Source organism: Halichoerus grypus, chromosome 8, assembly GCF_964656455.1.
Source record: "Halichoerus grypus chromosome 8, mHalGry1.hap1.1, whole genome shotgun sequence".
Taxonomy (NCBI): domain Eukaryota; kingdom Metazoa; phylum Chordata; class Mammalia; order Carnivora; family Phocidae; genus Halichoerus; species Halichoerus grypus.
Genome location: NC_135719.1, coordinates 141,487,464 through 141,513,651, shown reverse-complemented (window position 1 = coordinate 141,513,651; position 26,188 = coordinate 141,487,464). Strand labels below are relative to the sequence as shown.

Genomic DNA, 26,188 nt, shown 5'->3' with positions numbered 1-26,188 from the left:
AAAGATTTTATTTATTTTTGACAGAGAGAGAGAGTGTACAAGCAGGGGAAGAAGCAGGCAGAGGGAGAGGGAGAAGCAGGCTCTCCGCCGAGCAGGGAGCCCGATGCGGGGCTTGATCCCAGGACTCTGGGATCACGACCCAAGCCAAAGGCAGACGCCTAACCATCTGAGCCACCCAGGCGCCCCATGATCGGGACTTTTAAAGCAGTAGGACCCAGGAAGGGGAGAGAACATTTTAATTGTTCACAGCCACAAGCCCTCAAGCTGGAAGAGTTTCCACAGATTTTCCGGGACCCCTCTGCAGCCTGGGGGAACGGCAGATCAGAGAGAGAAGTTTTGACAGAAGGTATTGAGCACTGCAAGGGGTAGGGTCGAGGACCCTGGGGGCCGAGTCCCCGCTTGCAGCTGGCTGTCAGGATTGCCTGGGGCCGAGGAGAGGGGGAACTGTTTGAAGTGGGCAGATGGGTGGAGCGCGTATTACATGTATAGACGTGGGGTAGATGTGCCTGTATCCCCAGATGCCCATAGACACCAAGTCCTTCTGAACACACACCCTCTGTCTCCAGTGGGACTCCAGGCCTTTCCTCAAACCCACAGAACCACAGGCCCCTGCTGTTCGTTACACGGGGTGAAGACAAGGGTCAAGTCAGACGCGGCAGCCTCTAGTCTCTTCCTTGTTAGTTTTTCCCTGGTGTGCCTCGGTTTCCTCATCTGTAGAATGGGACCAGTAGCTTACCACAGATTTATCTTGTGGCTCAAACTAACAACACATGTGAGACCATAAATGAACCACAAGGGAAGGCAGTATGGTGTTTGGCAAACACCCACTGTCATCTGTGGTGACAGACGGGTCTGACGACGGTGCATCGTGTAAGAGCTAAACTGAATGGTCCGCGCTCCCCTCTCACACCTGAGAGTCACATGTGACCCTAACGGGAATACTTACGTGGCACCTACCGTGTGGCCGGCACTGGTAAATGAACTAAGTGCTCACTAAATACCCGCAACCGTCACTTGTAGGCGGCCCCCTCATTCATAAACTCAAGCCCGGGACTGAGAGGAGAGTGGAGGGTTTGTAACTCCTTCCAAAGCCTGGAGGACAGCAGGTGGTGTGAGCAGGAAGGGAGGAGGGGGCAGGAGGGGCCCTGGGGAGTGGAGGATGTGGAATTAGTGGGCAGAATCCATCCTGCACCCCAGCTGCTTTGGGGAGCGCCTGGAGACCTCCCTCCCTCCCCGGCGCTGACCCCATTACTGGCCCCTGCGCTCACTCAGCAGGGCTCTGCAGGGGTCCCAGGGGGCCCCCAGGACAGCCTGGGGTGGGAGTAACCAGCTCCCCATCGCCCAGCCAGTAGGGGGCAGAGCCAGGGTCGAACCCAGGCAGTGGGACGCCAGCGGCTGCCCCACCTGCCAGGCACGGTAATCTTCTCGATAATAGCTGTGCTTCCAAGGATGGACTCATTCATTCATTCATTCATTCAGCCAGCATTTCATACATACCTACTGTGTATCTGGCCTTGGGTTATGTCCTGGGGTCATGACACGAATGTGACACAGTCCTGCAATTTAGAAGTTTCTAGATTCAATGGGAGGATAGGTCCAGAGCAGGCCGTTAGAGCAATGGACGGAGCTCAGGATGCCTCCGACATCAGATCGGGGGGCTTCCTGGTGGAGGAGATGCTTGAACTGCATCTGGAAGAATGACTAGCCAGGTGACAGGCAAGAGGGACGGGAAGGTGGGTGAGCAGGGCTCCATCTACAAACAGCCTGAGGACGGGAAGGAGATTGTCCAGGCTCACACTCCTCTCCCAGGTCCCCAGCTGAAGGGGAGCCTGGTGTGCCGGAGGATGGCTGTCAGTCCTCTTCCTTGTCCCTTGCCTTCCTGGTCATGCCCCACCATCAGTTTTCCAGTAAGACATTCCAGGAGCCACTCCTCCCACTGTAACCCCCCAAACAGCCCCAGAGACCCCACCCCACACACAGGAGCCCAGACCCCACTGCCATTTCCCAGGTAGACCCTGGCTGTCAGCCAGCCGGGACTTGTGGGGAGGGAAAGAACTGGGGGCGGGGGGGAGAAGCCACTTTTCCAATGCTAATCCTCAGCACAGCCCTGAAAGAGCCATGTTTCTATGCCCATTTCACAGATGTAGGAACTGAGGCCCAGCTTAGCGGAACATTGACTACGGATGGACTGGGTACTGCTCTGAGTGCTTTGCATGTGCTAACTCAAAGAACGGTCAGTCACTGTTGTCCCATTTTACAGATGCCTCCTGGGGGGAGGGTTCCCCTGGAGGCAATGTTTGAGGCACTGCAAAGGGCGTAAGGGAGGAGCCCCTGGAGGCCCCAGGGGTTCCAAGCTGGCCTTGGACTGGCCGCCCTTGAACTCTGCTCCCCCTGCAGGCCCCTCGCTTGCCTGGGCAAAGCCTCTGGCTTTCTCTGGGAAAGGGCTATTTTTTTTCTATCCCAATCAGCCTCCCAAAGGGTCCCTTGGGACTGCTGGCTGCCCCCCGCTCTCTCTCTCCAGGACTCAGGCCTAGAAGGTGGCCCAGCCCCAGGCAGAGGCCTCAGAAATCAAGCTAGGCAGCGTGCAGAGGAGGGAGACTGAGGCTGAAAGAAGCACAGTTTCTCTCCCAGGATCACCACTCCTCCCTCTCACATGATATAGGCAATCTTACTATGTCCATTTAATAGATGGACAATTTGAGATTCTAAGAGATCACACAGCGAGTAACTGGCAAAGCTGTGGCTTGAACCTGGTCAAGCTGACCCCACGAGCTGCTTTATAACCGCCCCTCAGGCTGAGACCGAATAGCCCCAGCCACCCCCCCCAGGAGACGGCCCCCCAGCCCCCGTGTTCCTGGCAGGCGTGCCTGAGCCCTTGATTCTCACACCAACCCCTCGATAGTACTTACTGGTGTCTCCATCTTGCACATGTGGGAACTAAAGATACATGACTTATCCAAGGACCCTCAAAGGCTGAGGATCTCAGTGGGAAAAGCAAGAGACGTCTGGGCTCACAGCAGGGTGGGGAAGTTCGCCCTCTCCAAGGCAGAGACCCTCTCCGTCAGGGTCCCTTCAAGGTCACCACCCCCCTCACCTGTCTGTGTGCACCTTCCTCTGGGACGGCCAACAGCCTGACGTGGGCTCCGGGCACAGGTGCAGGTCAGGTGGCCAGGCTGGCTGAGGATGGTGATGTTACCCCCGCCGGCTCGGAGCCCAGGTGTGTGCTGGTTACTTGGATTGTGTTCCTGGAATTCCCAGAAGGAGCACTGGGGCTCCAAATCCCAGCGTTCCAGCCCTCTGTCCTTGTGCAAACCTTGCCCTTCCCCTCCTTGAACCTTAATTGCCTCATCTGTAAAATGGGGAGCAATCACATCGGGGCATCAGGTACTTTCAGAAGGAGTGGCGGTATAGAAGAATTAATGTCAGTTCAACAGGAAAACATTCCTACCTTCTCAAGCTGTTGTCAGGGCCATGCCATGAAATGACTGTTAGGCAGGAAAGTCTCTGGATGCCGCCACACCCGCGGAGGGGGGCCTGGTGAGTCTGGAACTGGCTGCAGGAAATTGACAGGTCCAGGTAACTGCGACCTGGCTCCTCCCACAGGCATCTGGTCAGGGAAGGGGCAAGGTAGCCGGGTGCTGTCCATACCTCTGATCAGCCCATGCCAGCCTGCTGGGCCCATGGCTGCCTGGCGGTGAGGGGTGGGAGGGGTCCCTGTCAAATGCTTACTTTACCTCTTACGCAGCCACTGCCCCAGCCGCGGATGGCCTCTACAACATGGTGAAGTGGGCTGTCTCACTCCCATTTTTACTGATAAAGGAACTAAGGCCCAACAAGGGGAAGTGATTTAATCAAGGTCACGTAGCTCGTAAGTTCCAAATTGAAACTGGACCCTAGGCTCCCAACATCTGGATCTGAGACCCTCTACTCCCACCTGGTTCCTTATTTCCCTATGACTAACGCTAAGCTCTTTGCATACGGTAGACCTCTTAAGGTGGCCAGAGGGGACCCTCAGGGACAGAGAGTTTGGGTTTTATATAGCACAAAGATAAACCAAATGTCTCACAGAGTTATAGAGGCTAAAAAACCAGAAGAGCACGTGGAAACCCAAAACTCTCTTTTTGCAAGGGGACAACTGAGGCCCAGAGAGGGATAGGGACTTGGCCAAGGTCACACAGCACTCTAGTGTCAACATGGAGACCATAACCCAGGTCTCTGTCTCTCTCCAGTGTTCTTCCCCTTGCCTCCTGGCCTGGAGCAGATGCCCTCAAATGGGGGCACCACAACGGAGGCCCTGGGAAAGCCGAGGGGGTCACCTCTCACTGGGCAGAGCCCACTCCCCACCCTCCTGAAGGCCGACCTGGGCCCACCCAGACCTCAGGCACAGGGGAGCAGGGAAGGGGGCCTGGGCCAGCTGGGCCCCTACGGGGTGGGAGGGTCAGAGGCTGTGCTCTAGGCCATCCTGACATTTAACAGATGGAAAAATCGAAGCTCAAGAGAGGAAGAGAGGTGCTCATGGTGAGTTGGTACACGAACCGAAGTCTCCTGATTCCCAGTCTTGGGCTCTTTTTACAATAAACAAAACCAATGCTGAAGTTGCTGCAAAAACAAATAACACTCCAATCAGGCACCAAATGATTCTGAGGTCACAATGCCCCTTCCCCTCCCCTAGTGTGGAAAACGAGCATGGCCGCCTGACGTGTTGATCTAGAAAAGCGTTCTCAGCCCTGGCTACACACTAAAATTGTCGGGGAAGCCTTGAACTCCAGGGAAACCTGGAGGCTTTGAGTCCATCGGTCTAGGGTGAGATCAGGGCCTTGGTATGTTCTCAAGATTCTTGACCAGACCTGAGAATGAGGCATTAAGATGATTCTGACTGCAGATAACAGCAAACTCAACCAACACTGGCTTAAACCAGAAGGATCTTCAGTCTCTACCTAATAAGCAGGCCAGGGTGGGTGGACCAGCGTTAGTTCAGCAGATCAACAATATAATAAAAGATCCAGAAGACCTATCATTCACTCTGTCAAACTCATTGTACCAGCACTGTTCCCCTCATGGTTACAAGATGGCTGCCCCTGTGCCAAGCATCCACTCCTCCAAGCTCAAAGCAGGGATGTGGACAAGGAGTGATTTTCTTCACTGCTCTCTCTTTTATTAGGACAGTTGTTCTGCTGTCAGAGAAGATGGGGGAACCGGCTGTTGGGTGGGCGGTCAAGGGGTGCAGTAAACTTTAACCAGCCCTTCTCCTCTCATGGCCTTAGGAAGAGGACCCAGGGTCAAGTCCACACAGGAACTACTGACCACAGCCCAGATGGAGAAGTTGTAGCAGCAGAACACTTCTTGGAAGACGTTCTGGAAGAGGAGGCACTTGCTCTGGGCCTTGAGGAGTGAGGAGGGATTCCGAGAGTGTAGAAAGGGAGGAGACGGGTCGGCACAGGACGAGCAAGAGCACTGGGGTGGGAGCCGCAGGTGGGTTGGGGGAAAAGTGTGTCTTCGCCTTACCTGGAAGATCAGGTGTGCAGAGGTAGAGGCTGAAGGGAGAGTGAGAGCTAGATTCGAAGGGCTGGGAGGCCCGGGCCATGGGTGCAGGTAGAGGAGGGACTTGGTGAGGCCTGCGGTGTGGGGCACGGAGGGGACGATGGGTGGGTGGGGCTGGGACACCACATGAAGGCCACCGCTGGGGTGGGCGGGAGGAAGTCCGGGCCTGAGCCCGCCAGAATGGGTGCAGAGGAGCAGACAGAGGGCAGTGATGGATAACCAGGCAGACCGTGGCAGGGCACAGAATCTTCGGTCCCAGATGCCCTCGTGCTGCTAATCCACTGTCTTCACACCCACAGTCTCCTCTAGCTTTGCTTGGAAAGCCCAGATCTGCTTAATAATAACCTTGCCGCTATTTTATAGAGCAAGACTTGCTGCTCTTAGGGCTGTTACCAGAATTAGAAGAGTATCTATCAAGGGCTTAGCCTGGTGTCAGGTCGCGCCCCTTGCCCCACCCCCACACAACAGGAGTCCCATCTCTCTCTACTCCTGCTTTATGATTGATCCTTCTCCAAAGTGGTGGTTCCCGGGCACCCGTGGAGCTTTTCAAAGAGGGGTAATAGCTGGGCCACACTCCCAGAGATTCTGACTTAATTGGTCTGAGGAGGGTCCAAGCATCCATACCCTTTAGAACCTATTTTATACACTTTTTAGTTATTATTTTTCTTTTTAAAATTCTTCTTCTTCTTTTTATGTAGGCACCACACCCAATGTGGGGCTTGAACTCACAACCCGGAGATCAAGAGTCACTTGCTCTTCTGACAGAGCCAGCCAGGTGCCCCTACCTTTTAAGTAGATGTGTTATTGCAGGATAATGGGCTCACAGAGGAGTGTACAAATCATACTTGAACAGGTTCCTCACAAAGGGAGCCAACCAATCATGGAACCACTTAGATCAAGAAAAACAGTGTGACTGGCTTCCCAGAAGTCTCCCTCATGTCTCCTCCCAGTTAGTAACCACCAAAGGTCCACCATAGTTTAGTCTGCCTGGAACTTTACATAAATGGAATCATGTACATATGTTCTTCATTATCTGACTTCTTTTGCTCACTATGGTTGTGTGAGCTTCATCCTGCGATGAGCAGTGGTACTTTATCTGTTTCACTGGTACACACTCTCATGGGAATATACCACAACGCAGTAATCCATTCAAATGCTGATAGACATTTGGGTAGTTTCCACTTGGTTTTATTATGAGTAGCGCTGCAATGAATATTTTTGAACTTGTCTTATGGTGAACACATGTACATGGTTCTCTTGGCCAGGGAGCTAGGAGTGGAATTTTGGGGTCACAGGATGTGTTGGTTCAGCCTTAGCAAATACCGTAAATTTTCCGAAGTGGTTTTACCACTCGACACTCCTACCAGTGGTGGTGAGCGTTCCTGATGCCCCACATCCTCCCCAACACTTGCTAATGCTCATCTTTTCCACTTGAGCCATTCTTTTTTTTTTAGAGAGAGAGAGAGTGTGCAAGTGGGGTGGGGGAGGGGCAGAGGGAGAGGGTGAGAGAGAATCTCAGGCAGGTGCCACGCCCAGCCAGGAGCCCAATGCAGGGCTCAATTTCATGATCCCGAGATCATGACTTGAGCCAAAATCAAGAGTCAGACGCTTAACTGACTGAGCTACCCAGGCGCCCCTCCATTTGAGCCATGCTGTTGGGTAGACAGTAATACTGTATTAGGATCTCAATTTGAGTGTTCTCGCAAATGCTTAGAAAGTCAGCATCCCTACGTTTGGTTATTGGCCACTTGGATATCCTCTTTGTGAAGTGCCTGGCCTAGCCTTTTGGGGGTCAGTTAACTAGAGCCACAAGAATGCTGGGTAGCACAGCACCCCAAATAAGCACTGATTCTCATGATCTGAGTCTGCAGGTCGCCGCAGAGGCGCTGACGTAGGCTTCAGGGTGCTGAGTCTGCTGGGTGGGGCTCCCCTGTGCAGTTGGGCTCAGGCTGCCCCAGGTCGGTTCACTCTGGGGTCTAGCTAATGGGCGGTGCCTCCAGTGGGGAGCTCTTCTCCTGGTGATGCAGAAGGGCAAGCCCCACACCCAAGCCCCTGTCAAGGGGCTGCTTTATCGTGCCCCCAACGTTCATTGGCCAGAGCAAGTCACATGGCCAAGCCCACTCTCGGTGGGATAGGGAGGGGGATACCCTGCCGCCAAGGAGAGGGGAGTGAATATTTGCCAAACAAACCAAATTATAGCACTGGTATTTTGGGTATTTTTTAAACGGCCTCATGTGGTTCTCGTGTCCTGCTAGGGCTATGAACCATTGACCTACAGTCACACTGCACGTCAGCCAGTCAAAACAAAAAACAGGCTTAGTTGAGGTTACTTCATTTCCTAAAACCAGTTGATTCAACCAAAGTTCATTTCTCCCTGAGGCACTTTTTTGTAAGGAAGGGAGTCCTTGGAATTCACATGGCAAATTACTGTCATGATAGATTTTAACTAGATCATGCATACTGAAGCAGCAGGCCCATGTCTGATTTATCTCCAACATTCTCAGCCCTAGCACAGCACAGAGATGAGGCGAGATGCTGGCATAGGATGTTGTTGGATAACTGGAAGGAAGGAATGTAAGCACTGTTGTGTAAGCCCCCTGAAGTCAGGGATATTTGTCCCTTGGTATCATTGTTGTGTCACCAGTGCTTAGAGGAGTGCAGGACACAAAGTAGGCGCTCACTAAGTAATCTCTTGGTTAATGAAGCATGCATACATGTGTAGACAAGCTGTCTGGAATGGAAAAATGAATGGTGGATGAGTGGATGGTTGGTTGGGTAGATAGAGGTATGGATGGATGGATGGATGGGGGGTGGATGGATAAATGGACAGGTAGGTGGGCAGATAGATCAGGGGATGGATAATGGCTGGATGGATGGATGATCAGGTCACTGGGTAAATGGACAGATGTGGATGGGTAAATGGGTGGATAGTAGACAGGTGGACACATGGGAGAATGAATAAATGGAGAGGAGGGTGAATGATTGGCTGGATAGTGAGAGAGGTGAGTAGATTGGTGAGTAGATGAGTGGATGGATAGATGTGTAGATGAATGGTGGCTGGGTGGTCCAAATGACAACATGAATGGATAAAAACTGATTGTGAGCTTGCCAGAGGAAAGCACAGCGTTCTCTGTTGCTAAACATAACTCTTGCGAAACTGTTAGTGACCAGGATGGTTTTGGTCTCCTCACAGGGCTTTCTGATTTGCCACTTCCTCCTCCTCTCGGAGTGTCTCTTCTGGGGGCCAAGGTGAGAGGTGAGAGAGGATGACCACAGAGATCAGTGCTCGGGGCAGACAGCGTGCCATTGGGCATGAGGAATACAGCCTATATAGCAGCCTGAGTGAGGAGGAGCTGGTCCAGATGGCCATCGAGCAGAGCCTGGCTGACAAGACTCGGGGCCCAACCACTGCTGAGGCCACTGCGTCCACGCGTGTCAACCGCCAACCTGCCCATTTCTACCCATGGACCAGGTGAGCAAGGAGAGGCCAACTAGGGCACCTGTAAGGTGCAGCTCCCAAACACTGTTAACCCAAGACCGAAGTCTCCTGGTCTGTGAGGTGCATTTTTACACCTTAATGACTTACATTTGTTATCTAAACCCTTCTGAGCTTTGGTGGTGCCGAGCACTGCGGTAGGTGCTCTACCCACTTCACCTCGTTTAACCCTCTTGAGGACCTTCCAGGAGGCTCTGTGCTATATTCCCATTTTATAGACGAGGAAACTGAAGCTCAGGGCTAGTAACTAGTCGGCGGTTGCACAGCTGGTAGATGGTGTTGCAGAGACTGGAACGATCTGGTTGCAAAGTGCATGGCTTGGCTTTGTACCCCTGGCTTTATGTTTGAATGCGGTGGAGCTGATGTTCCGAGTCCAAGCAGAGCTCCCAGTCCTATCTAGGCAGCCTCCCTGGGAAAACAGGGCTGAGAAGCAAGTGACATCTGCCCAGCAAAGCCACCCTACCTCCTCGCGCTGGCTCCCGCATCTCAGCGTGACCTCATCATGCCAGTGGCAGGACCACCTAGGGCAGCCCCGTGTTGTGCCCAGAGAAATAGGACTCAAGCCACACCTTCAGTAACATATGCAATTTTGAATATCCTAATAGCCACGCTAACAAGTAAAGGCAAACAGGTGAAATTAATTTAGGTCTCAAATATTATCATTTCCACATGTCATCAATATCAAGTCTTTGGAATCCAGTGTGTATTCTGCACTCACAGAACATCTCAATTCAGACTAGACGCATCTCAACAGCTCACTAGCCACATGTGGCCAGTGGCTACGGTCCTGGACAGCGCAGATCCAGGGGGTACCTTCTGTGTAGGAGGCGGGAGCCCAGAGAGGTAATTAAGCATTGGATCTTAAAATGCTTTTAGAAAGGAAATATATACATTTAAAAACGCTTTTGTTCATCACTGAGTCCAAGTCAAGTATGTATTTGGGGGTGGGTGGCTGAGGGAAGGGAGTTGCTGGATGAGTGTGTTCTGTGGCCTTGGGACCTGGGCCTCAACTCTCATCGTCTCCAGCCACCAGCTGACTTGCTATGTGGCCTTGGGCAAGTCCCTTAAGCTCTCTCGGCAACACACAGACCATCTCTAATGTCCAGTCCCAGCTGACAGTGATGAAGGTGGGTGGCTGTGCATCCCAGCCCTGTCCCCTGATGATACCCACCGGGCGTTCCCCAAGTGACTTTAACCCTTGCTGAGGCTGGACCTCCTCTGCCAGGCAGATGGGGCAAAAGCCTGGGATGCCCCACACCGAGCAGCCCCTTCTAAAAGGGAAGGCAGGTAGCCTCCTTGGGTGACTGGAGGAAATAGGAAGGCTCCAGGTTACTGAGTTGCCCCTGATGGGCTCCCATTCTGGAACCCAGCCTGAGAAACAGAAGCGAGGATGCAGAGCCAAGGACTCTTCATGGCCGGTGCTCTGGGAGGCCCTGGTTCCTCTTCTGGCTGCTTCAGCCTCAGTCAGACCACAAGTTCCTCTTTCTCAGGAGGAGATCAGATAGAGAGAAGAGCATTCCCCCACCCTGGGGCATCTGCAGCCTTCTCCCCAGTGTGGGAGCCTCCCGGGGAGTCCTGGGGACACTTACATTAGCACCGAGTTGGGCTCATGAGATCCGGGTCCTGACCTCTTCCTTCCTCTGGTGGGTGAGGAAGTAGAGACCCAACATGGGATGCAAACATTTACCAGCCTCCTGAGAAAAAAGCTCTCACAGAGAAGGAAAATGACTTACCTAGAGTCGTGCAGCCCTCACCTAAATTCCAGGCACAAGTAATGTAGGGTACGGGGTTCAACGTGTATCTTCTCACTCTGGATGTGAGCTGAAACCTCCCCGATTCAGTTCTGCCCTTCCATCTCTGGAAGAAGATGGGCCCTGCTGGGGGAGCCAATCCCTCCTCGCCCAGATGCACACCGAGGGCTTCCCATATGCCCAGCACACAGCCACTCAATTAATCCTTAAGCCACGCAACGAGGCCATTTCTGTGCCCGTTTTATGCACGTGCACTCCACGGGGCCAGAAACAGAAGCAATGTCTGCCCCCGCCTCTGAAGTTCAGACACATAACCGGCTCTGCCCATACTGCAAAGGTCTCTTTCTATTCCTCTCCCCCCTCCACGTGGAAGTGGGTTTCGGTCTCATTTCAGCCACCTCGTAGCCACAGAGATTGAGGGTCCCCAGCGACAAGAGACACACCAGCTCGTGCTCACGTTCCCAGATGCGGCATTTCAGAAAGTACAGGACCCGATAGAGTCCTTTGTCCCTTTCATCCCCACATATCACAGTTTCCATCCAAAGACCCAGAGCAGGTTTAGGAACAGGACATCATACACATCCCAGGGGCTGTCTTAGATTTCATGTCACCTCCTCAGCAAATCCTGCCTGACCACCATCCCAGGTCAGGCAGGTCGCCCCTTCGCTCTCTTGGGGGGGCGGTTTCCTTCATCACCCCAGCTTACAGTTTCTGTGTATTTGTTTCGAGGCCTCACCCATCTTCCTTCCTGTGAAGCCTCCCGTCTACCACACAGCGCTTGGCCCTCAGCAAACACTAAATAGCTCAGTGAGTGAATAATGAGTGAATAAAGGAATGTGAATGAAGAGGCAGCAGAGTAGAGAGGAAAGAGAAGAGGGCTTGGAGGTTTGAGTCCTTCCTCTGTCACTTACTGGCTGTGTGACCTCAGGCAAGTTACTTAACCTTTCTGAGCCCCAACAGGCTTATCCTTAAAGTGGCAACAACAGAACCTTGCCTAGCCCAGCTTGCAGTGTTCTTACGCAAAGCACGTAGAATGCTGGTGCTTCCCTCACACCCCACAGCTTCAATCGACCTCCCCCTACCTCCTCCCTGAGCACCCCGAGTGCCCACACCATGACTGCCTCTGTTTCATGGACAAGCTTTCGTGTCACTCTAGGAAGGCATTATTTGGCCTCTTGAGAGGGTCCCCAACTATACTATATGAGCTCTTTGGGGACAGGAAGCAGATATTTCTCACTTTTATATCCCTAGTGCCTGGCAAAGAGCCTGGATCACTATAGGTGCCCAAGAAATGTTTTTAGGCAAATAAATGCATTTTGAAACCAATAAAATGCTCTACAAATATAATTTATTGTTATCTTGTGACCAAAATGGCGGCTGTAGACATAAAGGTCAACTGAGCCTTGGGGATCCTAGACATGAAAGCCAGATCAGCATCCCAGAGGAAATAGAATGTGCCCTTCTAAAGCCATTTTTTCCAACTTGCTTCTCTCCCACCACAATGTAAGAGATGAAGTCGGAAACATGCACAGGGATCATCTGCCAAGCCTTGGCCCACTAAGAGAGAGCTCCCTGAAAGGCAGACCCAATTTCCCATCCCATAGAGAAGGAGGGTTCATGCAGTCGGGAAATAGGGAGCCCAAGATTACACTGATGGCGGACCAGCCAGAGTGGGCCCAGAAAGCTGGGTCTACCCAGTCTTTAAACTTCTGAATTTTTTTAAGGTTACATTTCTAAGAAGACAAAGGAGGAAAGCATGAAGTAGGGATTTGTTTGGGTTGATGTGTGCACAGCTACAAATAATTCAAGTTGAGCCGCCCACACCTACCATGTTCTTATGATGAGCAAGTTGCCTTCCTGGCACCTGGATGTGAATCAGGCCTCACCCCTACCCTCCCCAAGTTTGCTGTCTAACGAGGGTCCCAGATGTACATAATGACCCAACAGGAAGGGCTCAGCAAAGAGGCTTGCCTCAGTTTCAGAGGGACACAGAGCAGGTCGATTCACTTAGTTGAGCAGGTGGGCTGTGCCGGATGAACAGGAGTTCACTAAGCAGGTTAGAGGAAGCAAACCTCTGAGCCTCAGTTTCCTCTTCTGCAAAAGGGAGCCAATTATGTCTCCTTCACAGAGTAGACCAGAGGATGAAAGGAAATGCTTTGTGCCACGTACTTCTGTCACAAGGCTGGGCACATGGCAAGCACCCAACAAATCCCAGGTATGGATGGGGAGCAGAAGTTGCTGCAGTCTGGAATTCACGTTCTCCTCTACATGGGACTCCTCTCTGGCTGGCCCAGAAAGAATGGTTTGGCCAGCAGGTGGGAGGCTGATTCCAGAGACCCGCGGGAATGGGGGTGGAGGCGGCTGGACCACGTGAGCTCTTCCTCTTTTCACCTGGGAGGGCTGGGGGCTGCTTCTCCGGGAATTTAAGGTCCTGCCACGGCACCGCACAAAACCGAGTTTACCATTTGGGCTCTTACCCCTTGGAAGGCTTTTGTTTGTTTTGTTTCATTTATTTAAGTGTATCACATGTCTGCTGTGTGCCCAGTGCTGTACTTGAGTCCTGTGTTGCTGTAGGCTTAGCGTGAGGACAGGAGGAGGGGTCAAATAGAAGGTGGCAGGCGTGGGGCAGACTCTTGTATTCCTTAGCTGTCTCCCCCTTTAAGAGGCCTGCTTCCTTCCGGTGTTCAGCCAGGTCCAGCCCAATTTTATGCCCTTCCTGGGGCTGGCGGCTCACTGAGAAGTTAGGGGGCTTTTGTCCTCATAGCCCCACTCCCCGCTGGCACCGAGCTTGACCCGTGTCTGGAGTAGGGGCCAGTTGGACTCCAGGACAGGGCTGTTGGGAGCTGGGTGACAGTGATGCACTCTCAACACCCCCCGCCCTGGACCTGCCCGCCCACATGAAGGACCGGAGCCCTACCTGGGCCTCTTCTAGGGCATGACCCGCGCCCACATCCTGCCAGGTTCCTCTCACCTCTGATGACTCAGCCCCGGGGGTTTTCTCTGCTGGGAATGCCCCTGCTCAGGGCCGAGGGGGAGTGGGGCCTGCAGCCTGGACAGGACTAGGACTCACTCCCCCTCTAGCGTGAGGCTCCGCACTCAGGGCTCTGGGCACCTGCCCTACCTGCCCCTAAAGCCAAGTTAACACCCACTGCAGGGCGCCCAGGGGAGACCTTGCTCTGTCCCCACCGCCTATCCTGCGGCATATGGCTGTCTGTGTCCTTGTTTCCCACCCCACTGGCCTCTGGACATCTGAGATTTGCATCTCAGGCACTAGCACAAGTCTTGGGACACCCCCGCTCCCCCCAGCAGGGACTGGGGAGCTCTTGTTGCACGGAACTCGGTCTGTCTGCTTCCTCCTCTGCGAAGCGGGAACAACACAGCCCCTGCCTGCCTCCAGCTGGTGGGGAGGCTGGAAATGAGGCCATGCCCTGCACGGTGGGGAGGGACATCCCCGTCACCACTGCTGTCACCCCCCACCCTTGCCGGCACCCTGTTGTTGTTGTTATTTGGCCATTAGAGACAGTCCTGGTTTTAGGGTGGTGTGACACATTTTTATGGGTGCTTGTCACCTTGCTAGAAACATCCTAACAGTAAGTGACAGGAGGCCACACACATGGGCCATGGCGCGGGTGGCCGGACCCTGGGATCCTGTGCGGCCTGAGACCCAGGGCTTCGTCAGGACCATGGGAGGAGGGACTGCGAGCTGGGCCTGGCCCAGGCTGCCTTCCACCACCCCCAGCACGCTCCCCGTTCCGGGGGGTGGAGAGGGGCCTCGGCGGGGCCAGGCTTTGCGCCCCCCTCCCCAGGATGTGGTCTCTTAGATCTGCCTGACACGCAGCTCCCATGTGAGCTCATTTCAGCTAAGGCTTCACAGCTACCACGGCGGTGAGGAAAACCCCGCTCTGGTCCCCCCTGCGCACCTTGCAAATGGGGAAACCAAGGCACAGTGCGGGGCAGGGGCTTGTTCTAAGTCGCAGGGCCTGTCAGAATGGAGACCTTCGAGCGGGAGGGAGGATGAAGAGGCGGGAAGACCCCAGGCCTGTGGGGCAGGGCTGGCGTCAGGAGCTCTGCAGACAGACACGTAGGCCTCTGCTCGGCTCACTTCCCAGCTGCAGCTGCGTGTGAGCCCGGGGCCGTGACCCACCTCTCGGGGCCTCAGTTTCCCCGTCTCTAAAGACGGGGACGTTGGCACCCACTCTAGAGGACTAACGAGTGCGCTCACGCAGGTGTCGTGCTCAGGCTAGTGGTGCTCAGGAGGAGGTTGCTGGTCGCAAGGGGACGGAGAGGGGACAGAGGAAGGCAAGTACAGGATGAGGATGGTGAAGGGGGCCGGACTGGGGGGTCCCCCGCCCCCAGATGGCTGAAGCAAAGGAGAGCATGTTCTTTCCTTCTCTGCTCACTCACCCCTTCCCCCATGCCCTGGCCCTTGCCGAGGGCTCCGTCTTGGAAGAGCATGGGTCCTTGTCAGGGTCACAGTTCTGGCACCTCCAAACACCACCGGTAGCAATGTCCCCCTCAATCCCACGGGGCACCCCTGCAGGGTACAGGACACCAGGCCAGGCCTGCTGGGGTGTCCGTGGCACCAGGGACTGAGCTGCTACAAGTGTGGTCGACACGGGCCACATGCCCCGTCCTCACAGTCACCCCCATCAGTCAGCTATGTGGAGTGGCCACCACACCTCCTTTCACCCCTCCCATCCTCACCAGAGCCCGAGGGGGTGGGAAACTGAGGTTCAGAGAAGCAAAATAATGAGACAATTAACGGTGGACGTGTGCCGAGCAGCCCTGTGCCCGGACGCCAGCTGAGCTCACCAGCTCTAGCCTCCTCGGTCTTCCCACACCGGGCTCTACAGGGAACTAAAGCCCAGAAAAGTTCAACCTGTCTGATGTCCCATGGCCAGGATATGCCAGAGTCTAGATTTGAACCCGTGTCCGTCTGACTCCATGCCCTGGCCGTGACGGCCGTTTGCTCTAACTTCCCTACCGTTCGTTCCTGCCCCTGGGATGGCAGGACCCTCTAACGGGGACCTGGCCAGGTGGAGGTGCGAGTACAGACCTGGTCTGGCTTCCCAGTTATGCTCCCCTGTCCCCCGCACCTCCAAGAACCTCTTGCCCATCCCCGTTGGGACCCAGCCTGGCCGGCCCAGGACTGAGCCCCTTTCATCCTGGGACCTGCTGCTGACCCCTTCTCGCATCCTCCCGGGTGAAGAATGTCACCTTGCTTCCTATCTGCCTCCCGCGTGGTTGGCTGGGGAGGGGGCCTAGGGGTGGGGATGAGGTTAACCTCATTGTTGTCTTATATGGTCATTTAAATCTCCCAGGGCTTCCTCCAAGGGCCAAAAATAATCCAGAGACACAGCAGCTGTGTCCAGCACACAAGAGAGGACCGGCCATCTGCTTTGGTTCAGAGCCCTGTGTCTGTCCGTCAGTCTCTCCCCTCGCTAGCCCTCCATCCCTGATCCTGCCTCCGGCCATGACCCGCTTCTCATATGCAGAGTATTTTTTCCTCTTCCACTCCTGCCCTGCACCCTCCAGGTCGACTGTGCCTCCCGAGAACCCGCCCGCCTCGGCCCCCAAGGGCCTGTTCCAAGGGGTCATGCAGAAATACAAGAACTCCCAGCTGGCGTAAGTGACCCCCGGCCCGGGCCCCGAGACTGCCCAAGTTCACCCTTCCAACTAGGGTTAGTGGGGGGTAGGGAGTGGAAAGCAGGCCCATAGGCCCCAAGAAGGGGGGCATTCCAGAGGGACCTCCCAGGCACACCCCTCCCAGGTGTGTCCCCCTGAGCCCCAGCTGCTCCTGCTGATCTGGGCTTTGCGCTCACAGACTCATCTCCTCAAGGAACTGTCAGCCAGGCCTGTGCCTGTGATTTACACCGCCATGCCCCCGGAGTGGGCCCCGGGGGATGGCGCAGCCCCCTGGGAGACGGCCCCAGGACCCCAGAGGCTCAGAGGAGCTTAGAGCTGAAGCTGATGAGTCAGCCACGCATTCTATTTACCTCAGTTTCCCCCATGCGTCACCGTGGGGGTATTGGAGCATATCCACAACGCTTACACCCATGGGTTTTGTTTTGCCTCATTGCCTTTATTTGCTCTGTGCCAGGTGGTAAAATCCAGAATTAATCCGAGCTGCAGGAGGGGTTCTGTTTGCCTGGCCCCAGGGTGCCGGGCTAGCTGCGTCCCCCTTCTCTGCTCCCCTGTATTAACCCCAGAAGCAGCTAAAAGCAAAAGAGGGGCCCCATCGCAGGAACCCCTATTTCCTCGCTCCAGTTATGTTGCAGAGAGGGGATGAGGCAATTGGCCAGTGTTCTGTGTCTCTTCCCAGCTCTTTTCAAACCCTGCCGCCCCCACTTCCTTGGTGCTGCGGGTGGAATTCTGACAGTCTGGAAAAGGGGGACCCAGGCTCTGCTCTCAGCGCTGCTGCCCCTTCCTGTGTGGCTGCCTGGGAGTCGCTGTCCCTCTCTGAATCTCCCTTCTCTGCGAGACAAGGTTGGAGAGGACAGAGTGGCCTCTTGGGTCCCGTCCAGCTCCTTAGTCTCGGACGGTGTGACGCCCCCAGCAGCTTCCCCCACCCTCGGGGCGGGGCTTGGGCTGAACTCACAGAGCTTCAGGGTCTGTGCCCCAGAGCTGGATGAGACCCAAGGTGGACAGCAGGTCCCGGGAGTGTTCTCACGCACTGCGCACCAACCCCCCAGGCCACAAAAACAGCCAGCCCTCCGCTCTTCCACTTCAGCCGGGGCCCCACAGGAGACCTTCCGGGGGAGACAGGATACATACCCACTGGGGCTTCTCCTGACACCAGCAGGGGCTGCTCTGGCCGCTTGGAAGAAGACCCCATCAAGGTGGTAGTGATGGCGTTGATGGGGGCTTCAGGGCTTATCTGGTCAGTTACCCATCGTGCTCGCGGGTCTGTAACTTAACCAGCATCTGTGCTCTGAAGCTATTAATAACCAGAGAGGCTGAGAGTCAGGAGGAAGTGCCGCTCACCACGGAGGAAGCAGCTGGGAGGGTAAAGGGGCTGGCTGTGTAGACCCTTGGGGCCTATCCTGGCCCCTGATGTGGGTGAGGGCCCTGGGAACAACACCTGCCTCTAGTCTCACCTCCATCTGGAAAATGGGACCACTTATGCAGAACATTCCCCAGGAGTAGATCTAGGAATCACAGCGGTCCTGGTCCTCACTGATTCTAGGATGGAGGGAAGGGAGCTCAGTGCATGCATGCATGAATGAATGAATGAACAAAGTAGCAAAGAAGTTTTCATTCGCATTAGCCCTGAAATCTTTTTTTGATATTCAGAAGTTTTAATTGTGAAGCCTTCAAATTTATTAATCCTTCAAGTATATAAGTCTTTCAGCAGCTAAACGTTCTGGGGGTGAGGATAAAGGGTGAGGAGCAAAGGGGGGGTTGGGAAGACCCCAGAGAGATGCTCGCTGGAAAGAGCCCCCCCTCTGAGGGACTCTGGTCTCAGAGCTGCTTGAAGGGCAAACTGGCCCCATAGGTCAAGGTTCTTGGTAAACACTGGAGCACTGTGCTGAAACCTGCCGCAGGGTTAGCTATCCATCCCTTTGGAGATTGGCACTGCATGCCCGCATCCTCGTGGTAGAAATGGTCTTGGTGTAACCTTAGATGCAGCCCTGCAAGCCACAGGGACAGAGGGGTTCCCTAATTCTCTTTTGACCACCAAGGAGCTCTGTCTAAAAGAGACCCCCGGTTTCCATCTGTGGAAGTGAATGAGCTTGCCATGTTTCAGCCCGTTTCTTATAGACTTTCCCTGCAGGGTGCCCACTTGGAGCTAAGGGCATGGAAGTGCCCCAGATCTAGGAATGCTCACGGGGGGACCAAACACTGGCAAGGCTTGATCAGAGCCCCCACAGTGACTTTTATAGGCCAGTATGTCCTCCAAATGCTCAAAGGAGGCAATTGCGAAGAATGTTTTGAGCAAGATATTTTATTTCATTTTTTAAAAGATTTATTTATTTGAGAGAGAGAAAGAGATTATGAGCAGGGGGAGGGGTAGAGGGAGAAGCAGGCTCCCCGCCTGAGCATGGAGCCCGATGCGGGGCTCAATCCCAGGACCCTGAGATCATGACCTAAGCTGAAGGCAGACACTTAAAGGACTGAGCCACCCAGGTGCCCCTGAGCAAGATATTTTAAAAATTCCCAAAGAAACAAGCAAAATGCTCATAGGGGAGAGGCCATCATTTTGGAAATAGAAGGAAATAAAAGAAATGAAGGAGTGAAGTAATTGTTGGGGTGCCTAGGTTCTGAATTTTTCCCTCCCTCCCATCCCCCCTTCCTTCCTTCCTTCTTTCCTCCCTCCCTCTCTCCCTTTTCCACTTTCTCTTTCTTTCTTTCTTTTTCTTTCTCTCTTTCTCTCTCTCCTTTCTTTCCTTCCTTCCTTCCTTCCTTCCTTTCTTTCTTTCTTTTCTTTCTTTCTTTCTTTCTTTTCTTTCTTTCTTTCTTTCTTTCCTACAAATATTTACTGAGCACTTATTATGGACCAGACACTGAGCTGAGCCCTGAGAGTGAAATCATGAGAGAAGAAAGAAATAAAGAAATGAAGACCCTGTTCCTGTCTTCTTGGAACTCAGTCCAGTGGGGGGACAGACAGTAGTCAAACAACCATTCAAAGACTTGTAAAGGCCAGCAGTTACATGAGGGCTTCTGACGAGAGGCAGAGAGAGGCTGACCTGGGCCCCCAGGCTGAGGGTGACAGGCCTGAGGAAGCTGTGATGGATAGCTGATGGACGGATAAGCTGGAGGGCCCAAGGTCAGGGCCAAGGTCAGGGCCGAGTTCCAGGGCACACCCACGTGGGTTAGGAAGGGTTACTCTCCTTATTGAGGAGGGCACTGGCTGCAGGGGGCCTGAGCACCTGTTCCAGACCAGCAGGGGCAAGCAGGACCGAGTGGTCCCACGGCCAGCACTGCCCCCGGCCACCAGTCGTCCTGCTTCTCTGGGAGACAGGCTGCCCGGCCCCACCTCTGCCCTGCTCTGGTCTTGAGGAGTGACCCGCCCCTTGCTGTCACAGGCCTGTGGACCCCGTGCTGAAGGCCATCAAGGAAGGGGACGAAGAGGCCTTGAAAGCGATGATCAAGGCGGGGAAGAATCTCGCAGAGCCCAACAAGGAGGGCTGGCTGCCGCTGCATGAGGCGGCCTATTACGGCCAGCTGAGCTGCCTGAAGGCCCTGCAGCAAGGTGAGGCGGCGGCTCCGGGAGCAGCCAGAGGCGGGAGCAGGACCCAGGGCAGAGGCTCCTTCCTTCTGGAGCTTCGTGTTCTTGGCCCCACAGATCTTGGTGGGGGTGGTGGAGCACGGCAAGGTTATCACCCCCACTGCAGAGTTAAAATCACCAAGCTGGGAGAAGAAAGTGACTTGTCCCCACCCACCCGGCTGCCACCTCTATAGGCCTCTCGGGACAGGAGAGCCTAATTCCTAGAAAAGGAATGAGGGAGGGCTCACTTTTTGGGAGAGCCACTGCCAGCTTGTTCCAGAATGTTCCAGGGACTGATGTGGTGTGGAAAATACCACAGCTGTGCCTATGCCCTGCCAAGGCCATCCCCCACAGCTGTGGGAACCTGGGCAAACCCTCTCCGAGCCTCAGCTTCCCCCCAAGCCAGATGTATATGGATAACACCTGCAGACAGGAGTTAGCTCTGCCCTGAGGCAGCGTGAACCCCAGACAGCCCACCACCATATGCTAGGGCAGAAATAGCTGTATGAGACAGAGCTTCTGGCCCTGGCTGGTGGGAGTGTAAGGGAAGGACAGAGTCATTCAGAGAGGGAGGGGGCTCAACCACGGAAGGCTTCCTGGAAGAGGCGGCATCTGAGCTGAGTTAATAAGACTGGGAAGCTGAAACAGCCCTGTGAAAGCAACTGAGTCCAGGGCCGAGAGGATGGATGGTAAATTTAGGTGGATGCCACACATGTCTGTCGTTGGAAATTGGGGTTACCTTTGTGTTGGGGAGGAGGGGGTATCTTCCCCCTTCATGAACTTCCCGTCTGTTTTCCCCAGCATACCCAGGAGTCATCGACCAGCGCACCTTGCAGGAGGAAACGGCCCTTTACCTGGCGACGTGCAGGGGACACCTGGACTGCCTCCGATCTCTGCTCCAGGCTGGGGCTGAGCCTGACATCTCCAACAAGTCCCGAGAGACACCGCTCTACAAAGGTGAGCCCCCCCAGGGTGGACTTCTCTGGGGAAGGCTCCAGAGAGTAGGTGGGCAACCAGGAGCCTTGCCCACCCCCAACACACCCCAGCCAGGGGTCTCCTTTGAAGGGGCAGCCTCGTTCAGGTGTATAACTTGTATAATTGAGTCGTTCATTCATGCACCTACTCGGGCCATACATCCCAAGTCCTCCCATGGGCCAGGCACACTGAAGAGCGCTGAGGGCCTTAGAAACAAAAAGATACGATCTGTGCCCATGCGCTCTCCCGGCCCAGTGAGCACTGACACATAGACAACATAACAACCAGCTAATGGCAGCAGAGAGCTCAGCACGATGCACGTGGGAGCATGAGGGAGGACTCTAATGCTGGGGGTGAGCCCCCACAAAAGGGGGTGCCTGAGCTGAGCTGGAACAGGAGGGAGTTAGCAGCTGAACAAGCAGAGGGAACAGCAGAGGCAGAGGCAAAGAGGTATGAAAGAAAATGTGTACCCCTGGGATGTTTTAAAAACCTGGAAACTCCTAGCTCATTCAATACATCATCCAAGGACATTGGCATCTCTAGCAAGTGCCCAGAGTCAAAATCTGAATGATCATAATAGCGGGCACTTACTGAGTGTTTACTATGTGCCAGGCGCTGTTCTTTAACTTAACCCTAATATCCACCTATGTATGAGACAGGCACTACATGGGAGGTATCCCCATTTTACGGAGGAGGACCCAAGGCATAGAGACATGGAACGAGGCACCCAGGATCCCACATACTCCAGCAAGGGGCAGACCTGGGCTTTAAACTCAGGGAGCTCTTTGCCAGCCACACACGCTGAGCTATGACATTATGAAGCATTCAGATCATGCATACATGCTTAAGCAATCAGCCCTGCGGCTTACAAATATGATAGGACCTTTACACCTTGAAACACTACAGAAATCCCTGATTTACCCATGTGCCTGGTATCCAGTACCTGGAACATTCCAGGGGAAGCAGGAACCGGGTAGCTGGTAACTGGGTCCACTGCACACCGGAGGTCGAAGTGTCTCTCAGAAGCCACATCTTCCTGGACACCAGAGCCATCACCTGGAGACGCAGTTGTCCCAGAGAGAGCTCCCGAACACTGGGCAATTCTCAGCCACAGCTTAGGCCCTGGTGCTGCATGCAATCCTCCCATGTGCCAAGCACCGTGCTAGAGCGTTCCACACACCGCCTCACCCGGTGCTCCCACAGGGTCCTCTCAGGGAGGTTTTGTGATCTCTGGTTTACAAGGCTTTGAGGGTAGGGAGCTTTGCCTGGGGTCCCTTCTCGCACTCACCCCTGACCGACTCGAAGAAGTGGTGAATTTGGACGAGAGCCCAGCCTCCCTGGTGATAACCCTGGGCCAGGGCCAACGGTGCATTTAGGTTCTAGAAAGCAAGGAGGCTTAACAGGCAGGTTTGAGCAGCTCGAGAAGACTTGATGAGCTGTACTCAGAAGACGTATGTTACTTCAATTTAAGTGAGTAGCCTTTGAGGAAGGGTTTCGAGCAGGAGTATGACAGCCCCCTCCCCCTCTTCTGACCCTGTCAATGTGCAGGACTCAAGTAGGTAGCATTGAAGAGGGAAACGAGTTAGGGACACCCTGGAACCCCCCCAAGGGACAGAGACTCTGGACCTGACTGCCTGAGCTTGAATCCCTGTTCTGTCACTATCTGTGTGATCTTGGGCAAGTCGCTTAACTTTTCCGTGCCTCATCTTCCTCCTCTGTGAAAAGGAATAATACCACGATATCCTTCGAGGGTGATTGGGAGAATTCTATTAGCTGGTTGTGTAAGGTGCCTGGCCCATAATCAGTGCTAGATACATCAGCAAGTCTTATTGCTATTAGGATTGCTATTATTTTAGGTGTATTTCCTGGGTAAAATGCAGGGACTGGACCTCAGTACAGACCCAGTGGGTGTTTGTCGAATGAACGGCTGACGGGACTGAATGGCTGAATGGACAAATAAGTGAGTGAAGTCTCGGCGGCCAGGTCCTGCCCGGGCCCTGCTGACCTCTGGCTTCTCCCTGGGCACAGCCTGCGAGCGCAAGAACGTGGAAGCCGTGCGGATCCTGGTGCAGCACAACGCGGACACCAACCACCGCTGTAACCGAGGCTGGACAGCGCTGCACGAGTCTGTTTCTCGCAACGACCTGGAGGTCATGGAGATCCTGGTGAGCAGAGGCGCCAAGGTGGAATCCAAGAATGCCTACGGCATCACCCCTTTGTTCGTGGCGGCCCAGAGTGGGCAGCTGGAAGCCCTGAGGTTCCTGGCCAAGTACGGTGAGTGCTAAGGGCCCCTGGGTCACGTAGCACAGCTGGGAGGGGCACAGCTGGGTAGGACCTCAGAGGTCCAAGGGGAGGCAAGTTGAGGTGTCACCTTGTGGACACACCCCGATCGAGTGATAGTACCTTCTCGGAACGCTGTGTTGAGAGGGATTCAGAGGCTGTCTCTGGGCTCCGTGGGAGACGTGTAGTGATCGACCAGTGATGCCTGCAATGAGACCAAACCTGGGGCGGGGGTGGGGGGTGGGGGTGGGGAATGGCCCACGTGCCACCTGTTTGTCATCTCTAATCTAGCCCAACATCCTCATTTTACAAATGAGGAATCTGAGGCCCAGCAAGGGGAAGTGACTTCCTGACAGTCTGTAGCGAATTAGTGGTGGAACGAGCCAGACTCTTGGTCTCCTGACACCTCAACCACTTCCCTCTCCACCGTGTCACACTTCAAGGCCACAAGGAACCTCGGACAACATTTAGGTCACCTTCTCATGTTACAGATGACGAAACCAGGGACCGGGATGGGAAAGTGATTTGTCCAAGTTCACACCGCAAAGTAGGGGAAGAGGTGGGATTTGAACCCGGGTCCTGGCACTCTTTGCCTGGGGAAAAGTCTTAGTCACTTAACAGGAGAAAACAAAATACCACTGCCTGCATTATGAACAGAATACACCCCGAGACATTTTTTTGACTAAAGAGCATCGTTATTCTGTTCTTCCCCGAGAACACCTTTGATTTCTTTCCTCTCTCTCCATGGGGAGTGAGCCTCCCTCTCTAGCAACACAGGGACCAGGAGTAAAGCCCGACAGACCCCCGGGCTGAGCTGAAGTGATTTGTTGAGGACCTGCTGTGTGCTAAACACTGTTGAACAGGAACACGGATCCAATGGGGTTTTCCCACAGCCGTATGAGGTGGGCAGCGTCCTCATCCCACTCAGCAGATGAGGAGACTGAGGCTCAGAGAGGTTAGATGATTGGTCACAATCAGAGCCTGGATTCCGGCCGCAAGCCTCTGACTCCAAACGCCTCTTGCGCTTCGCCACGCCACCGCGGGCCTCGAGAATTACCAGCGTGGGACTCTGCTTGGATAAACACCCGCTTCCCCAGCACATGCCTAAGCAGTTGGGAAAACAAATCCAGGGCACGTCCTTGCAGCCGGGGACAACTCTGGACTGACCAGCTTGAGAACAAAGGGGCCCAGGCAGTGTCCTGGGAGCCCAGGCAAGGAGGCTGGGCAGAGGGCGGGGTGCTCAGCCGGCAAGAGGAACGAGCCAACTCCAAACATCTGTCCAGCTCTCCTGCCGATGGTCTGAGTCAGGGTCTGCTCCCTTTGTGGGCTGAGTCCACTTTCAAATCCAAATATTTTTCTGGTGAGAGCGGGCAGCTTTGCTGGCGGGGTCCAGGCTTCCAGGGAGCCTGACTTCAAGAGCCTGGACCTATTGGCCGACTTTCCCGCAGGGTGGAGAGTGAAGCCAGCCTCTGTGCCCGCGTCCCTCCATCCCGGAGGACTGGCCTTTGGGGAGCACCTTGTCTGTGCCGGGCACTGTGCCGGGAGATTGTCTTAGTCCGTCCGGGCTGCTATAAGAGAACACTGTGGACTGGGGGGCTTCCAGAGCACAGGTAGTTATTTCTCACAGTTCCAGAGGCTGGGAAGTCCCAGATCAAGGTGCCGGCAGATCTCTTGTCTGGTGAGAGCCTGTCTCTAGTTCATAGACAGCCTGGGTCTCCTACTGGGTCTTCATATTGTGGAAGGGGCCAGGCAGCTCCTGGGGGTCTCTTTGGGAAGGGCACTAATCCCATTCAGAAGCACAACTGCACCCTCATAACCTTCGCACCGCCCAAAGGCCCCACCTCCTAACACCATCGCACGGGGGATTTGGTTTCAACATATGAATTTTGAGGGGACACAAACAACCAGTCCATAGCAGATATTTACGTATTTTATCTTATTTATGCCTCAAAGTAACCCTGATTAGTAGGTACTATTATTCCCAGTCAACAGATGAGAAAACTGAGGCCCCTGAAGGCTGCCCGAGGCCACAGGCCTTTGCAAGCCACGAAACAGAAACTTCCGCTGGCTCTTGCTGCTCACAAAAGCCTGTGCTCTTTCCACTAGACCAGAGTCAGTTATCAAAATTGAAAATTACCAGAAAGCCTGAGATAAGCAGAATGCCCAGGCAGAGCACAGCTGTGGTTAACAGATGCTTGGGATTTCAGCCCCTACTGACACTTCACTGCTGTCCCCGCTCTATCTCCAGAATAAGGAGGGACTGGTGAAGAGACTGTACCTCTTTTTGCAGAGAAACCCATGGGTCTCTCCCTTACCAGCAAGAGATGGAGAAGATGTAGGAGATGAGGCTGATGGAGCCTGTCCCTGGCTCGATTCCTCACCTCCCAGCATGCTCTTGTGCCCTCTGCAGAGGGGACCGGAAGCAATCCCTCCTTACTCCTTGCCACGGAAGGCAGAGAAGAACAAATCCCAATTAGTAAAGTTCTTGGGGCCTTTCCTTATTAGGGGGCTCTGCACGCTCCTCGAGCCAGGGGGCTTCCTCAGGACAGGGCCTGGGTCACTTTCACATGGAGCAAGGGTGAAGAGCATGGCCTCTGCCATCAGATCATCTGTTGGGGCCTCCACTGTCAGACCATCTGGGTTCAAGTTTGGGTCTGCACTTATGAGCTGGGTGGTCTAGGGCACGTGGTGTAGGTGCTCTGTGGCTCAGTGTCCTTGTCTGCCACATGCCAGTGAGAGCTGTGACCGATGGCACGAGCTATGTTGTGGATTCAAAGAGAGAGCACCCATCACGCAGGGTGCTTGGCACATAGTAAGTGCTCAGTAAATGCCAGCATCATCGAGGCAGGCTTTTGCTTCTAAGAGGCCCCCTGCGTCTCAGTTGCAGACGGGAGCTGCTGTTAAATGACCCCCTGTGTCACGGTGGCTGGCACAGCG

At 54.4% G+C, this 26,188-nt stretch overlaps 1 protein-coding gene and 1 long non-coding RNA gene across 15 annotated transcripts in view; one reads left to right on the top strand and one right to left on the bottom strand.

Moving 5' to 3' along the window:
* Positions 1–26,188, top strand: part of ASB2 (ankyrin repeat and SOCS box containing 2) — a 43,119-nt gene that overhangs the window by 5,657 nt on the left and 11,274 nt on the right. For 4 of the 14 annotated variants that reach the window (XM_078054142.1, XM_078054145.1, XM_078054143.1 and 1 more), the window contains 7 exons: positions 5,265–5,472; positions 6,240–6,316; positions 8,735–9,013; positions 16,324–16,413; positions 19,815–19,981; positions 20,798–20,953; positions 23,000–23,245. In XM_078054142.1, the coding sequence (XP_077910268.1) occupies positions 8,808–9,013; positions 16,324–16,413; positions 19,815–19,981; positions 20,798–20,953; positions 23,000–23,245 (865 nt within the window). In that variant the 5' untranslated portion in view covers positions 5,265–5,472; positions 6,240–6,316; positions 8,735–8,807. Of the gene's footprint in view, positions 1–5,264; positions 5,473–6,239; positions 6,317–8,734; positions 9,014–12,929; positions 13,004–16,109; positions 16,414–17,058; positions 17,669–19,814; positions 19,982–20,797; positions 20,954–22,999; positions 23,246–26,188 lie in introns of those variants that run through there. The other 10 variants (XM_078054144.1, XM_078054148.1, XM_078054147.1 and 7 more) reach the window with 7 other exon arrangements.
* Positions 12,120–17,621, bottom strand: LOC144378883 (uncharacterized). Its single transcript, XR_013440819.1, has 2 exons — positions 17,563–17,621; positions 12,120–13,219 (listed from the first exon to the last, which is right to left on the bottom strand). It is a non-coding gene; the product is annotated as an uncharacterized LOC144378883 (long non-coding RNA).